Source organism: Pezoporus occidentalis, unplaced genomic scaffold (genome assembly GCF_034315485.1).
Source record: "Pezoporus occidentalis ecotype Australia unplaced genomic scaffold, CSIRO_AGI_Poc_V1 ctg319, whole genome shotgun sequence".
In the NCBI taxonomy this organism is placed as follows: Eukaryota; Metazoa; Chordata; class Aves; order Psittaciformes; family Psittacidae; genus Pezoporus; species Pezoporus occidentalis.
The window spans coordinates 443734-459903 of record NW_026915147.1 but is presented as its reverse complement, the minus strand read 5'-3'; the positions used below and the strand labels follow the sequence as shown (position 1 = coordinate 459903).

Here is a 16170-nt window from a genome sequence, read left to right as displayed (position 1 = left end):
GTCTATTCCTCTTTTCTTTCTCACCTGAACATTGCTTCATCAACTTGCACAGGTCCACCAATACCCCTGCAGCCCTCAAGACCTCAAGGTTTGGAGATGTCAGGTCTGTGTCTTAGTATACTTTGTCCTTTCCCCTCTTCCTCAGTATTCCCTTTGACAAGCTCCTTGATCAGATAATCTTATGGGAATAAACATTCCTACACTTCACATACCTTTACCAGTTAGTGCGACTGACCAGCTTCATCTCATCAGTGATGACTGATCTCATCACTGCCTCCCTCATAATTTCTTGGACAGTTTTGTGTCTGTGTTCTCGTTTATGGCCTCCTCCTTTTCTTAATATCCCCTTTTGTGCTGAGAAAGTCCTTGACCACACAACTTAAAGGAGCAGACATTCTCCTTCCATATTATCTTTCCAATTAGCACATAACTGAAAAATATTATCACAACTGTGTTACAAAGGAATATAGTTCAGAATATAGCAGAAAAATGAAAAAAAAAAACCTTTATTTTACAGTTATACAAATAAAAAACAATCCCCATAGCTGTACTTGAAATAATATTAACAGTGTCAACCATGAAAATCCTTACAGAATACATATCAATACTTTAAAGCACAAAAAACTGTATTACATACGCTCAGTAGCAATAGTACTGTGCAAGAATGAAGCTCTCTGTAAACGCTCTTCCTTTATTTTATTTACAACAATTGTGCTTTTCGCTACACAAAGTAACAGTGCTCTTAAAAATAAATAATGTGCAATTTCAGGGTTATATCCTGAAATATGCTAATCTGGATCCCCATCTACATCCTGGACATGTCTTACCCAGGAAAGTCGTTGTAAAGAGTGCTCAGCACTTTGCTAGATTAAACACAAAAAAAAAGGTTACTGAACCCACACTTGTTTTTCTTCAAATTGTAGTCAATTAGAGAAAAAGTGATGATCTCAAGCACATGTTGTTTATATTATTTAAGAAAAAAAATGGTAGAGTCTTTATTACACATTAGATTGTGTTAACCAGACAAGGTTTGAAAGGTTCAGTAGATCTTATGTCTGGAGAGCAGATCAGAGCTCTGGGAGACAGAACTGTCCCAAAGCTGAAAACTTAACAATCAAATATAAGCATCTATTATTTTATGTAATATGAAAGACTCTCTCTGCAGAAACATTAACATGTACACTAATAAACAATTCACAATAAATTGATCAGAATTAAATGATGTTGTTCAGTATAAAGCTGCCATAAGAACTGGAAAAATATACACTGCTGTCTTGATAGTAGCTCCCAGTTCTTATTTGTAAGATGAGTTTTGGAAATTCAGCTGGCAATTGATATGACTGATACGAGGATCAATTTGAGGAAGACTGAACTGATGGGCACTCCTCAGATGGGCACTCCTCACCAGGGCAGATATCATCATGACATTAAGGATCCTTCTTTTTATCCTATCTAGCTCGGTATTACTTGTTGAGACTATTAGATGATAAAAGTGGTAATTGTAATAAATCCTGCTTATCTGATCTGTGCTGCAGGCAACACGGGAGGTGTGAATATATTTAAACAACAGAAACTATCCAAGGCAGCTATGAAGGTTTAAGATGTTGCCCACTGAAGAGCCACAAGGTGACATTTATTCCACTGCAAAGTACCTATACAGCAGCTAAGCCTTTGGTGCTATGCTCCAGGTCACCTTTAGGGAAAAAGAGTCACATGGTGGAAGTATTCTGGTTTTTCATTCATGACTTGGGGTGCCTCAACAAAAATACACAAATTGCCCAGGGCAATACAAAGCCAGGAGGTATACATGAAAGGGTGAAAAAGATCACCTGTCAGTTAATATTTCAGTCTACTTGAATTTGCTTCCTGTTGATGGCCTGACACTAGAGAGAAGAAAAGACATTCCCAGAAGAAAAGATAAAAGCTAAACAGATGCTCCTTTGAGCTACTGTGAGACTGGCATTTGTGAATTCTTTATCTCAATAGAAATTCTGTCGATGTATATGAAATAAGTTCTGAAAGATAATAGCAGCAAAACCCTAACAGAAAGAACAGGAACATTCTCACCTTTCATCAAGGAAATAACCTTGTCCTAAGCTCTTAAGTATACACAGTGTACAAATAACACACTCTGGCTTACCAAAATCCAACTAAACACATTCAAATCTGTATTGCTGTTCAGACTCTCATGATGCCTTGGTTTCAGTGGTGATCATGTTAGGGTCACAGCCTACACCTTAGCATATAGCCAAAGTAAACTGTCCTGGGTGAGAAAGATTGGTGAATTAGGAAAGATGCTACTGTGTTTTAGATACAGCAAAATAACTTTCTGTTTCCCAAAACCTTTTTGAAAAACTGTCTGCAAGGCAGTAATTTAGCTACTACATTTACATAATCAGAGAACTTTAGTCATGCATACGAAATACAGGTGAACTTTAGTGGAAAACTGGGTAATAAATGGCACTTTTAGCTAGTCAATGCTTGAGAGTGTTGTGCTACATATGAAATTGCTCAAGTTATTTCAAAATTCAACAGGTATAGGGAAGATCATATTTGGAGATGAGGGCCTATCGTAGAGCTAAGAACATAAAAGAAAACACCCATACATTTTACCTGCATGCTTTCTCCTTAGCCTAGCCTGACATGAAAATAGTGGAATCATGGTGTTCTTCATTTGCCAGCTCCATTAGGACTAAAACATATCATATGCAGACAGGTTTTTTATGTTAGTATATGCTGCATTGACACTTTACCCTCTCTCACCTTCCTGTAATTTCTTATTCTCTTTTTTGAAATAAGAGAGTGGTTTCATGGATAAACAGGAATGATGCTCAGAAAAATCACTGTGAGATAATGCAGCTCTGTTATTTCAATTACACATCAGAACATCAAGTTGATACAAACAAGTAGTACCTTCAACACTTTTAGAAATCTAAGTTTTAAAAGAACTGTTTGATCTACATTTCTTTTCTTTTCCATTTAATTGGCTAGGTCTCCTATATTTGTTTTCTTTAGACATGTTCTGATGTCACCCGAGTTCCTTTAGACTTTGTATTTTCCTTTAAAATCAGGAACAAAAATTGTGAATGTATATATGTATTTGAATGTATGAAATAATTTCTTTACTCCTGCAGATTTTTTTGAAGAATAAAATTCTATATGCAAAGCCAGAAAAGAAGCTTTGCTTTGAGATGCTTAATGAAAAAATTTAAACAACAAAAAGAATATGCTCCCTTCAGCAGCAAAGAAACATCATAATAAATCTACACTCTTTCTTCAAGGAAAAGAAATAATGTGCATAAAAGTAATCTTTGGTACCAAAAATAAGGGCACCTTCTCATATGTTTTCATATCTGAACACAACAGAAAAACTACTCTTTAAAAATGGATCAAAATGACCTCTGACTGGCTCCATGTAGTGGGCATTGACAGTGGTAGCCAGGAAAACAATTGGGATGTTACAGGTTGTGTGACAGCAAGATGCATCACAATAACGATAAAATATTTGATTTTTGATTGACATTTCCCTCCACCCTCCCACCCTTATGATTTTTTTTTTCCTAAGACAATTCCATAAGATACATACTTACATTCTCAAAATCCTTTAAGGGCTCAAATACTTAAAAGCAACAAAACCCAACCAACAGCAGTAAGAAAAACAGCAACAAAAGCTGAGATTATACTACAAGATCATAAGCAGTCCCATGACTGAAGGCATTTACCGATTTGTTTGATCTTATGGACTTCACTCTACTCAATTCCATCATGATCTTTTTGCTAATGTCTCATTTAATTGCTTAAGAAATATTCCATTCACTGGGGATTTCTTCTGAGGGCTGCCTGACCACAGAAGCAAGTCAGCAGTAAACAGGTTGTATTTTGCTTCTTTAGTTCATGATCAACGTGTCACTGCAATCTGTAAACACTACTGAGCATACACTCAAGCTTTGTTCTTAGTGAAAGTGGCACTTACTTGAACCCTTGCAGTCAAGATAGCTTAGTTATATAGCACTTTACAGGTATAATAGCTGGTTATGTACTTCTGGTAAAATTCCTTTTTCTGATGGCTTAGTGGGTATTGAAATGTATCTTCACTGGGATCTGATTGCCATTCCACAACATCTTTATGACAAGGTGTGCATACTGTACTTCTTGTTGTACTTTACATGAGCTTTATTACTGTATGCATTTCCCTGTTGTTAATTTAAGTGCTCCTCTGTTATGTAATACATACAATGTCTTAAACTCTAATGGCATCCTATGAGGACTGGCATTAGAAAAGTACCGGTACTTCAGATCATCATAATAATGGTACTTGACTGGTTTCCCATGTAAATCCTTTGGGAATGGCCAAAATCCATACAGGTGAATTTCATCACAAAATCTGGTGGCAAGCGTATACATGAGAAGACCAGTGCTGGGTCGTTTAATGTGGACCTTGTTTGTCAGCCAATAGCTGCAAAGAAAGAAAAAGTACATTAAGAAACTCTCATACAACTTCATGTGAATAAATCCTGTAAACTTATTTTACCTGTAATGCATTTATTTTACACTATAATAGAAGCAAAAGTTTCATTCTTCTCTCTAAACTGAAATTATAGATGACAACACCGGTTTGGCACACCTTCATTCCACCTAGAAGAAGAGAAGTGAAACTTGACACCAAGCTGAAGAAAACCTGGCCAACTAAGGTTCTTAATTCAAGCTTTAACCCTAACAAGAAATCACAATGCCTGCAAATGCTAGAAAACTGTAGCTAAAATCCTCAACCAGATCAGGGAACAGACTCTTGCTATAAATTTTGACCTCTTGCTATAAACTTTGACCTCTTGCAGCATCCAATTCACCTTATCAAGTCAGTCCTACATGGAATATCTGATTGTGATTACTTACAGGTTGCTTGCTAAATAGAAAGTAAACGGAAATAATACATGTAACACTTTAAGAATGTGATTTTCAGAAGTAAACAGAAGTGAAGCTTCAATTACTTTGTGATTAAGTACTCAAAGCTTCCTGCCTGCTAACAGCAGTCTCCAGAAAAGCAAAAGCTGGTGCTAATAATTTTGAAAAGGTTTTGTTTTGTACTCAACAGTGCACAGATCTCATTGAAGCTATAGGACAGTTTTCCTAAGCAGGTAACAACATGTCTGGTTTGTCTCTTCAAAACATTGAATGGCATGAAATGGCAGTCAAATGGATCTGTGGGAAGTTACTTCCCCCACATTGTAACCTGTTATGCAGAAAATGTATGCACCCCAGATAAAATAAGTGTATCATGTTCCATGTCAGCCTGAAATTTCATGTCAGTCTGAAATGAAGGAAAGGCTAGTTCAGTGCTTAGCTATTTTAGGCAAGTTCATGTATTTAGTCTTTCCTTCATGACAAAAAGGTATGCTCAGCCAACTCAAGCAGTTCTAACTATACCCTTCTGCACCTGCTCCTTTCATCTGATATTATCGCATTTTACCTCAGCTCCTTGTCCCAAATTGAAGCCATCTTTGCCTCCAAAAGCTATCTGCCTCAGACATATTATATAGTTTGTCATGGCACAAACCTTTGACCTCTTTCATTCAGTCCAATATGGTTCTCCTTTCCACAATCCTTTATTTCTACTGAGCAGACACACTTCAAAGAGATCTCACATGATTTTAAAATTTAAACAGTAATCATCTACATGTTTCACTGTTACACACAAAAGTGAAAATAGTCAAAGATATCTTTTAGTATTTGTTAAGACTGGAGATAAGTATTGTCAATAAATGGTTTGTATCAGGAATATTTTAATACTTTCTGGTTCTTTAGGCTTAAAGAAAATCTTACAGCCTGTTCCACGGCTCTGCCACCCTCAACGTAAAAAGTTCCAACTCATGTGGAGGTGAAACTTAGTATGTTTTAGTTTATGCCCATTTCTCCTTGTCCTGTGGTTGGGCACCACTGAAAAGAGTCTGGCATTATCCTCCTGGCACCTGCCTTTGAGGTATTGATATGCATTAAATACATCCCCTCTCAGTCATGGCCTCTCAGGCCCAGCTCCTGCAATCTCTGCTCAGAGAGATGCTCCAGATACCAGATCATCCTTGTGGTCTCCACTGGACTCTCTTCAGTAGCTCCTTGTCTTTCTTGTACCAAGGACACAGTTCTCCAGATGTGGCCTCACCAGAGTCCAGCAGAGTGAGGATCACCTCCTTTGATCTGCTGGTCATGCTCCTCCCGAGGTACCCCAGGACATTCTTGTCCCTCCTGGCCACAAGGGCAGACTGCCAGCTCAAGGTCAACTTGTCATCCACCAATACTCCAAGGTCCTTCTCAGCTGAACAACTCTTTAGTAGATCAGCCCCAACCTGCACTGACACTTGGGGTTCTTCCTCCCCAGGTGCAGTACCCTATAGTGGCCCTCACTGAACGCCATTAGGTTTCTCTTTGCCCAATTCTCCAGCCTATCAAGGTCCCGCTGATGTCCAGGTTCCTTCCAACAGAGCTCATCCTTGCCACTCAGTCAGCCCCTAGCCTGTGCTGCTGCAAGTGTTAACTCATTCCCAGGCGCAGACCTCTGTATTTGTCCTTACTGGATTTCCTAAGGCTCCCATTAGGCTATGCATCCAGCCCAATTGTTCAGCTAGACTTTGACCCACTTAGTAATCCAGTCATTCACAGTACAGCATCATAACCTGGATAGAAGAATACTGGGGGAGACAGTGCCAAAAACTTTGCTTCCAGTCAGGTATATGACATGAAGCGTTCTCCCCTCGTACACAATGTACAGGATGTTTACAGAATGTTCTGTTATTTTACCATTTTAAAAGGGACTTACCTTTGCCAGATAAATCACATTCTGTTCTTATTCACACTGACAACAAACAATAAATTCTAATTCCTAGTGTTAGAAACAAAAATATTTTAACATTTTCTTGTGGAAGATTGTTTTCCTACAACTTAAAGCAAGCTAAAACCCATGACTTTGTGGTAAAATATTATTTTCTTACTACCTGGGAGAAAAACTGGTTTGAAACCTATAATCAATCACTGAGGGTAAGAATGAAAATTCAAAGTAAACCTGACAGATTTGAGAAAAAAGAAATCCACAACAATTTAACAAACAGGAAATTTAAGTTATACAGAGAATTGCCTGCAAATGCTGGCAAAATATCTTAAAGTGGTACTTCTTCAGACATGGTTGTGGAGGTTAGAACTGGTCTTAAAACTGCATAAGAGTTAACAGGGCAAACCACAGATACTTATATTATAACGTGTTCGACGTATTTGCATGCCAATTTTTGCCATCCCAGAAGCAGTAAGAAGGCTTTCTACTCCAAGTAAAGAAGCAGAAAATGGAAAACTTCTATGAGGAACCTCCAGTCACACATGTGCTGTACCTCCACTGGAATCAATGGGATTACACTGGCAAGTAAAAATTTAAGAGTTTGTTTCTGTTGAGGTCAACAAACTCTCATTCGAGCTCTGGAATTCTAAATATACATTTGAGAATATTTCTTTTCTTTGTAACATTTTACTTTCTTTCAGTCCTCACAAACATTCATCTTTTCTTAACCCCAGCTGACCTGAAACTTCTTAATTCAACCTTGCATGAAGGAAATTTGAAATAAAGTGAAATAAATAAAAACCATGGTGTGAACAGAATGTGATATAAAACATCCCTTCTTTGCTCAGAAGTAACCTTCCGGCAAAACGATTGCCCTCAGTTACTGGCTACAACACTTCAATAATTGTAACTAATTTTTGCCACTGGGCTCAGTTACAATGCAGTACAAGTTACAAATTACTGTACATTGGTGTTAAGCCTTGTAAGTGAGCAGTAAATTGATATGATTTGTAATGGTCTGGAAAAATGAAAGGAACCATAAAAGAAAGGAATATGAGAGGAAAAAATCTTCCAACACCTGAAAACTGAAGTGAAGTAATTAAAACGTAAAAGTCTGCCCTGAGATAAATCGATTTTTTACACCCTTAATCACTGTTAAAAGATTGCTTTGACACTGACGTTTGTCTTCAGTGTTTACAGAACCTCAATATTTTGGCCTTTAAAAATATTGAATCTCTTTCTGCCAAATCAAAATATCTCCTACGGTTTAACCAACAGACAAAACCACCACACTTTCACCCATACCTAGCAAGATATTTTTACATTTATAAGAATGAAATGCACTACTATCAGCATGTTTGCAGAAGAACTGTTAATTGCATAGCATGTTGCTGGCAGATAATGACTTCTTGCAGCTACTGACAAAAATTAAATTCAAATAAACACATAAAAAACATAGACATCTGTTTTAAAGATAATGTTAAAATGATCTTCTGACAGGACTCTATTACAATGACTAATACATGCAACACCTCGTGCTGATTGTCATTACATTAAATGGACACTGGGGAATTCTAACGACAACTCTTACTACTGTGGAATAGATGGCTTCTGACTATTCTAAAACATGAGACATGCGTTCCAAGGTCACTTGGAGTATTGTGTACGGTACTGGTGTCCTCAACATAAAAAGGACATGGAACTGTTGGAACAAGTCCAGAGGAGGGCCACGAGGATGATCAGGGGACTGGAGCACCTCCTGTATGAAGACAGGCTGAGAAAGTTGGGGCTGTGGAGACCTCATAGCAGCCTTCCAGTATCTGAAGGGGGCCTATAAGGATGCTGGGGAGGGACTCTTCATTATGGACTGTAGTGACAGGACAAGGGGTAATGGGTTAAAACTTAAACAGGGGAAGTTCAGGTTAGATATAAGGAAGAAGTTCTTTATTGTGAGGGTGGTGAGGCACTGGAATGGGTTGCCCAAGGAAGTTGTGAATGCTCCATCCCTGGTGGTGTTCAAGGCCAGGTTGGACAGTGCCTTGGGTGACATGATTTAGTGTGAGGTGTCCCTGCCCACGGCAGGGGGGTGGGAACTAGATGATCTTAAGGTTCTTTCCAATCCTAATTATTCTATGATTCTATTCAGAATTACATGTGTCATGTAAGACAAGGAAAACTTGATATGATCAGCTACATTCAAATGTCAGACAAGCCAGCATATTTAACCTCTTTATTTGCCATACCTACAAATTTGACAGGATTTCTAGGTATAAATGAACTAAGAATTTGGTTGTGACATATTTCAAAAGATTTTTAACTCCTTTCTCTGGACAAGACTGAAACTGAGGAAACATACATGTTATAACCTGAATAGCTCCGAAGGTTATATATACCAAGCTCTGTTCATTGCGGGGCATGCTGATCTCCAAGCAAACTCAATCATACACACTTGCCTGTCACTGAAATTCTGTTCCTTTCAGAGCTGTTACATGGAGGGAATATTTCAAGAAGAGTCTTCTGAGAAATCTTACATGATATTTAAAAGGTTAAAATGCTAGTATAAATAAGAAGGTAGAAGCAAAACACTGTGAGAAAAAAGACAAAACATTCCAGTGTTACTCGAGTGTCTCTGTCAGTGGAAGAAGACAGATGATGTATGTTGTCTTGAAAAAAATACTTCCTCAAAAAATATTGTAAAACAGGACAACAAAGAGAAAAGTGACATAGGTTGTCACAACAATAAAATAACTTCTTTGTTGGAGGAGATAAACATAACTTCTTTGTTGTATGAGAGGAGATAAAACTGAGTAGCTTGACACAGAGACAACTAAGAAGGGATGTGGCAAAGAGCTCCAAAATCATCTAGTGTGTAAAGGTGGCAAACAGGGATCCAATTACTACTTTAACCAGCACTGCAACATAAAAAATATGGACCTGGTGGAGTCATTCAATAATAGGTCTGAAATAAACAGATGGAAGTTCTTTTTTATACAATATGCCATTGAACAGTGGCATTCACTGCAACAGAATATTTTGGATGACCGAAATGGCCAACTGACTAAAAAGACACATATTGCTACAATTCACAAACACAGTGGTGCAGATGAAGCTCCTTCTCAAGGAGAAGCTGCTTCATCTTCAAGCTGCTGACCATGAAAGTACTCATCACAGAGTAAACACTTGACATTTCCTCTCTTTCTAATAAGCCTCTGTGCTGGCACCTGGCACTGCTAAGACCACAGGCTACAGACAGATCCACTCAAACTGACATTTTTATGTTCTTGGACCAGCATCTGCTTTCTCTAGAAGGTGTTAGCTCAAAGAACTTCCTTACGCTGAGAAAGAATAAAGACTTTGCTTGTGTTTTCATGTCTTCAGTGGGATTAATCACATAAATCATACAAAGAGTCCTTCAGCTCCCTATGAATTTATGTAAACGTATGAATAAAAACGCATAATTTTCCTTTTCTGACTGAGATATGCCTTGGACAGGAAGCTGAACAAGGACTCTAGATTGTGAAAGAATTAAGTGTTAACAGTAACACTGGGAGTGTGACACCCAGCACAGAAACACTGCTCAATGTTTGCATGCACAGTAGCTTTCCATGTACAATATTTTGAAATAGCATACACAAGAGCCATTTCATTAAAAGGAATAATGTACATTATCAGGAGCGGAAATACTCCCCAAACTTGTAATCTGCTTAATTCACTACTTTAACATTCACTCCTTTAACTTTTTAAATTCTACTTTAATTCACTATTTTAACTTAATTCACTAATGTTAAATAAAGCAGATATCAAGGACAACCTGAGCGAAAGAGTGGTCTGCCTGGCAATCTTCCTTAGAAAAAGAAAGAAAATACCAAGATATCAATAGTGAACACAGTCATGTTACATACCTTGCATTGCCACAGATAAATAAGAGCATGGCCAGTAGACTGCCATTCAGTGTCACCACCACTGCAGAGAATTTTAACACAGTCTATACCAGCTATGGAAAAATAAGAACATATTAAAGCTCACTTTTACCTGTCTTAAAATAAAACAGTTAGCTTCCCTGGTGTAGGAAACTATTTTGCTTTGCATCACTGCTCTAGCATGATCTGCACCTAGAGATGCTTTAATCAGCTTCTGGATAATCACCTCAATAGGAAAAGGATCTGCTAAGGATAAAGAAGTTTCAAAATACAGCATAACACTGCCCTTCTGTTGCCAGTGATTTAAGAAACACTCGCTAAAATGAACACCAGTTAAGCCCATGAAATCCTTCCTCATACTTAAAAAGATTTTGGTGTAACAACTGCAATCTTCTGCAGACATAAGCCACATGCCCTATATAATATTTGAAAGGATGGGGCAGTAAGGCCTATATATGAAAGAGAAAACCTTGAGGACTAATTAACAGGATACGGGAACATGCCTCAACTTCTGCAATATCTCCAGGTGAACGGAATACTTTTATTTGAACCCATATTAGCTCTTTCAGTTTTCATCTTAAAAACAAATAAATAAGCTAATAAATAAGTATTATTGACTTAGATTTATAAGGAAATCATAGGATGAATAAACCTCTTTAACCATTTGATAAAAGCATTCATGCAAAGGAAAAGAGCCATATTTCAAACCTTGACAAACAAATGACAATATTTTTGCATGTTAACCCACCATTAGTTTCAAAATATAAAATGCCCATGCTTCAGAGTCCTTGATTCTTCCTTCATAAACAAGGACTTTCAAAATTCCCCCCTTTTCTGGTTTTCAAGTAGAAGCATTCCAGCAGGACAGGCAGATGACATCTCCTTCCCCAGAAAAGCTCCCAATACGAGATAGAGCACGACTGCAGAAAACATGGGCCTCAACCTGGTCAGATGGTGGAAGAGGCAAGTTTGAGCCTTAGGAAGTGCTGTATACCCAAGCTGCAGTAGAAAAGGAGAATGAGAGCCATTGTGTCCCACCTGCTTGAGTAACTTCTGGAAGAAAACAGCACCATATCTCCGTGAAAGCTGAGTTTTAAGAGGCACAAAACCACTTCTGAGCACACCTACAAGACCAAGCTCTTCTTACAGGGCTGTGAGAAGATCAAGCTATTCACACCTCTGCAAAGTTTAGCAATGAGGTACCTGGCACCCTGCTCACTGCTGTCATGACCAAGGCACTCCAGAACATGAACAAAAGTTAAACCATATGACCAAAATTTTAAATTTATAAACCACCAAGCTGTTTCCGTAAACACTTATGCCAGTATGCAAAACTGCTTTCACATAGTAAATCTCAGCTGATTCTAGATCACCACTTGTGAAACTCTGGTAAATGCTGGAGAACTGGGTTGGATCACTAGAGAAGCTTGCAGAATGGAAGTTTTTATAACACAACACTATTATTAACAGACTGGGCTTGATCTACTCCACACTGATTACTGGTTGAAGGATCATCATGACCACATTTCCTCTATTCACTTCAAAATAACCATCTTCTCATAGCTTACTGGCTAAGCTGGAATGCATAGACATCCCCTAATGTTGACATATTATTTTTAAGACCAACTTAGAAAGTTCTGGTGTGCATTTGGTCCATTCAAAATTTCCTTAATTGCTTCCAGAAGGCAAAGTCACTTTCATGGTTGAGTTTTGGTATGAGTTTTTTTTCCTGCTTATCACTGGTCTTTCAGATCATTTATTCAGTCTCATCTATGATTAGCCACACAATATTTTTTCAGCTGTAAGGAAAGATGCATCTTCTCTTTATTTTCATGCTTTTCTCACCATGCAGATCACATTCATGACAACTTTTAAAATAAGTTTGCTGAGCAAACCTGTTGCTGACATCTGTGGGACACCTTTGTCTTCACATTCTTACACAGAAACACCTGAACGGGCCTTTTCACAGCTTCTTTTCACTTCCTCCTTTCTCCAAGTGTTCAAGCTTCTGGGACATAACTTCGATCACTTCTCTTTTCACAGTGACTTTTAAGCCACAGAAATGATTCACTTGTATCCACTACACAAGGCTGCACTCATTACTTCTGCAACATGCTGTGATCTCTGTGCACCGGTCAGTATTCCCTACTGCTCCAAAATAGTGGAGTTTGCCCAGACTGTTGTTTTCCTCCAGCTCTCAAAACATGCTGGAAAACACTCATCTGCTGCTTGGGTAGTTAGAGCTATTCTTTGTGATACATCACATTACAGAAGAGAAAGTAGAGGCTACTTACTTAGGTAGCTCCTGAAAATTGCAAAGAATACACATAAAAATATTTTTCAAAGTAATTTCAGCTCTTCAGAAAACATTTATGCCAAAAAGAGCACTGAATCTTTTGACAGTAAAAGTGGTTAGTCTTCTATTGCACAGCAATGCAGACACTTAGCCTTGCTTCAGAATCATGGAAGTCAGCAGCTGACACTCATTCTAGCACTGCTGAAAAGCGTTGCTCCCTCATGAACATAACCATTTTTAAGAGCAAAAAATACTTTCATTATAGAAGAAGCTAGTTGTAAATAATTTATTTAGAGATCACAGATGCACTAGATGTGCACACAGGTGCATAGCAAAGTTGCAGCAAAACAGACCTAGAGTACATTTTACAGACTACGAAAACTAATAGATTTCTGGAGAGAAGGTTTTCATTTCTGGCAAATCAGCTCTTTCCTGAGGTTTCCTGAAAGGAGATACATCTCTCAGAGTGGTGTTCCATATCTACCTTATTTCTGTGACATACTTAGACAATACATAATCTTGCAATACAGATAAGGGGGCAAAATACAAAATTCAATGAATTACAGACCGTTTGGGTTGGGAAGGACATTTAAAGATCACCTAGTCTTATCCCACCTGCTATGGGCAGGGACACCTTCCACTAGACCAGGTTGCTCAAATACCTATCAAACCTGGCCTTGAACACTTCCAAGGATGGGGAATGCAGAACTTCCCTGGGCAACCTGTGCCAGTGCCTCACCACACTCATCATAAAGCATTGCTCTGTTCAATTTAAACCTATCTTCTTTCAGTTCAAAACCACAGTCCCTTGGTACTTTCACTAGGGACCCTGGAAAAAATTCTCTCTCTGCCTTTCTTATAAGTCCCTTTCAAATACTGAAATGAACAATAAGGTCTCCTTGCAGCCCTCTCTAGGCAGCCCTCTCCTGCTACTCTCTAGGCTGAATAATTATACTTCTCTCTGACCTTCTTCATAGGAGAGGTGTTCCAGTCTTCTGACCATTTTTGTGTCACTCCTCTGGACTCATTCCAGCAAGTCTATGCCCTTCTTGTACTGGGGGCCCCAGAGCTGGATGCACTACTCCAGGTAGGGTCTCATAAGAGTGGAGTAGAGGGGCAGAATCACCTCCCTCGACCTGCTAGCTACATTTGTTTTTATGCAGAAGTCTGCCTTTCTGGGCTGCAAGTGTGTATTGCCAGCTCATGTACAAAGATATGAAGATATGTTAATGTTTCTTTGGGTTTTATTCACATAATCAAACACGAATCTTTCCTCATATCACCTTTTCATTAATGCCATGCCTTCCTGTTACACAAGTATCTCCCCATTTCCTACAACACAATTGGTAAGAAATACCTCGTTGGAACCTCATAAACTATGTTTGTGTATAATCTAGAAGACAGTTCAGCTCTATCCTTTCTGTGCTATTCAGGTTTTGTGCGGAAGTCCAAGCTTTCACTATCTGGTCACCTTTTATGACGAAGCAGGAAGGCACAAAGTACCAAGCAAAGCTTTTCTGAGCAAGACATTTTGTTGACTGGAAGGATGCTTCTACCATATAGTCTTACAGACCTACCCAATAGATAGTGATAACATCAACAGTCCTCTGGCACTCATGACTGAAGAGAGCAATATATTCAGAAAATTTGAGAATGCTAATGCTCATGATCATTGATTCATATGTGAATATGCTAAGCACAGTGAGGGAAAGGCACTGAGCTGCTTTGCTTATGGAGTTGTGCTGATGTGCTTCAATCTAAAGCATATCTCTGCTTTTCCAGATGAACACACTTCTTCAGACCAGTGACTTATAAGTACTGAGCTGGGCAGTTTTCCTTCATGATTAGACATACATTAGGGAATATGTAAACATCTCTAAACTCATTGTAATGGGTTAAGCAAATCAGACTTCTATACAAACCTTTAGATACTGAAGACTAGACCACCATTATGTCTTCAGTCCCAAATCAATAGTTCAACACAAGCAAATAATACTTACAAAAGTTAAGCATACTGACAGTGCAAACAAAAAACTTTGGCAGGAAAAGGACTGCTGGATTTCCATTCCGGAAAGCCCACAGGGACCAATCCTAACAAAACAGTTATAAAAATAAGCAATAGAAAGGAACTGCACTTTATGTAAATGGGGCTAGAAATTTAAGTATGTTTTAGAGAGAGTCAATTGTTTTTTTTCCTCTCATATATATTCAAAATACTGCTTATTTCCTTCTCTAAAAAGATTATTTGCATTAGTTGGAATTAAACAGAAGTTATTAAGCAAAGAGATGAATGGCAGGAGCGTAAAAATCACATTTAGATTGGAGATGGCACAAGAATATTTTATTGGGTTTAGAGAAGGAACTACCTTTGCCTTCACAACTCATTTTCTATTCAGTAAAATACGACTACCTACCAAACTTTTTCACACACAGAAACATATATATGTATGTAAAGGTGGGGGCAAATAAGGCAAAACAGAAATTAGAAGTACAGCAAAGTGACAGACAAAAGAAAGCACGTAGTGTATAGAAAAAAAAAAAACAAAAAACAACAACAACAAAAAAAAACAACCAGGATTTGGCATTCATAGAAAACCAGTATTTTACTTCACTAAGATTTTCAAGTTATTAGGATGCTTATAGCCTAAGCTTGTGTTTTGACTTACATCATGTTCAGTCCGGGTTTGAAAAAGAACTTCTTCCTCCGCTGAAGGAAAAGCTTTGCCTCAAATGGTAACCACTGTTGGAAAATCCTTCCTCTCCACTCATCCTCTCTGGCTCTCTCCCCGTTCAGAGGAGGCACAAAAGGCAGCACCACTGCTCCCTGCAGCTGGCACACTTCATGGACCTAGGTGTTAATCCAGACCAACTGTGATGGTGGGCTAGCTTCCTAGGAGAATGTTTGGTCTGGCATCAGCAGGGTTGATACCAGAGGTCAGCCTCAAGCTAAAGGACAGAGACACAAGCCCATATTAGGATGTCTTGTATTGCCGGAGGTGAAACTGAGAAATGGAACGCAAGAGTGTGTCTGATTCCACATGGCCCACAGGGTCAATTTTAACAGAAATTGAGCAGTGTGATAAATAAGCAGTCTACTTTCTACCAGTCCTATTCCTTTCCTGAAAGAGCCTTTA

General features: G+C 38.4%; 1 protein-coding gene across 2 annotated transcripts in view; it reads right to left on the bottom strand.

Moving 5' to 3' along the window:
* Positions 1 to 479: 479 nt before the first annotated feature.
* Positions 480 to 16170, bottom strand: part of ST8SIA4 (ST8 alpha-N-acetyl-neuraminide alpha-2,8-sialyltransferase 4) — a 53043-nt gene continuing 37352 nt past the window's right edge. For both annotated transcript variants that reach the window (XM_062628505.1, XM_062628506.1), the window contains exon 5: positions 480 to 4456. In XM_062628505.1, the coding sequence (XP_062484489.1) occupies positions 4177 to 4456 (280 nt within the window). In that variant the 3' untranslated portion in view covers positions 480 to 4176. The remainder of the gene's footprint in view (positions 4457 to 16170) is intronic.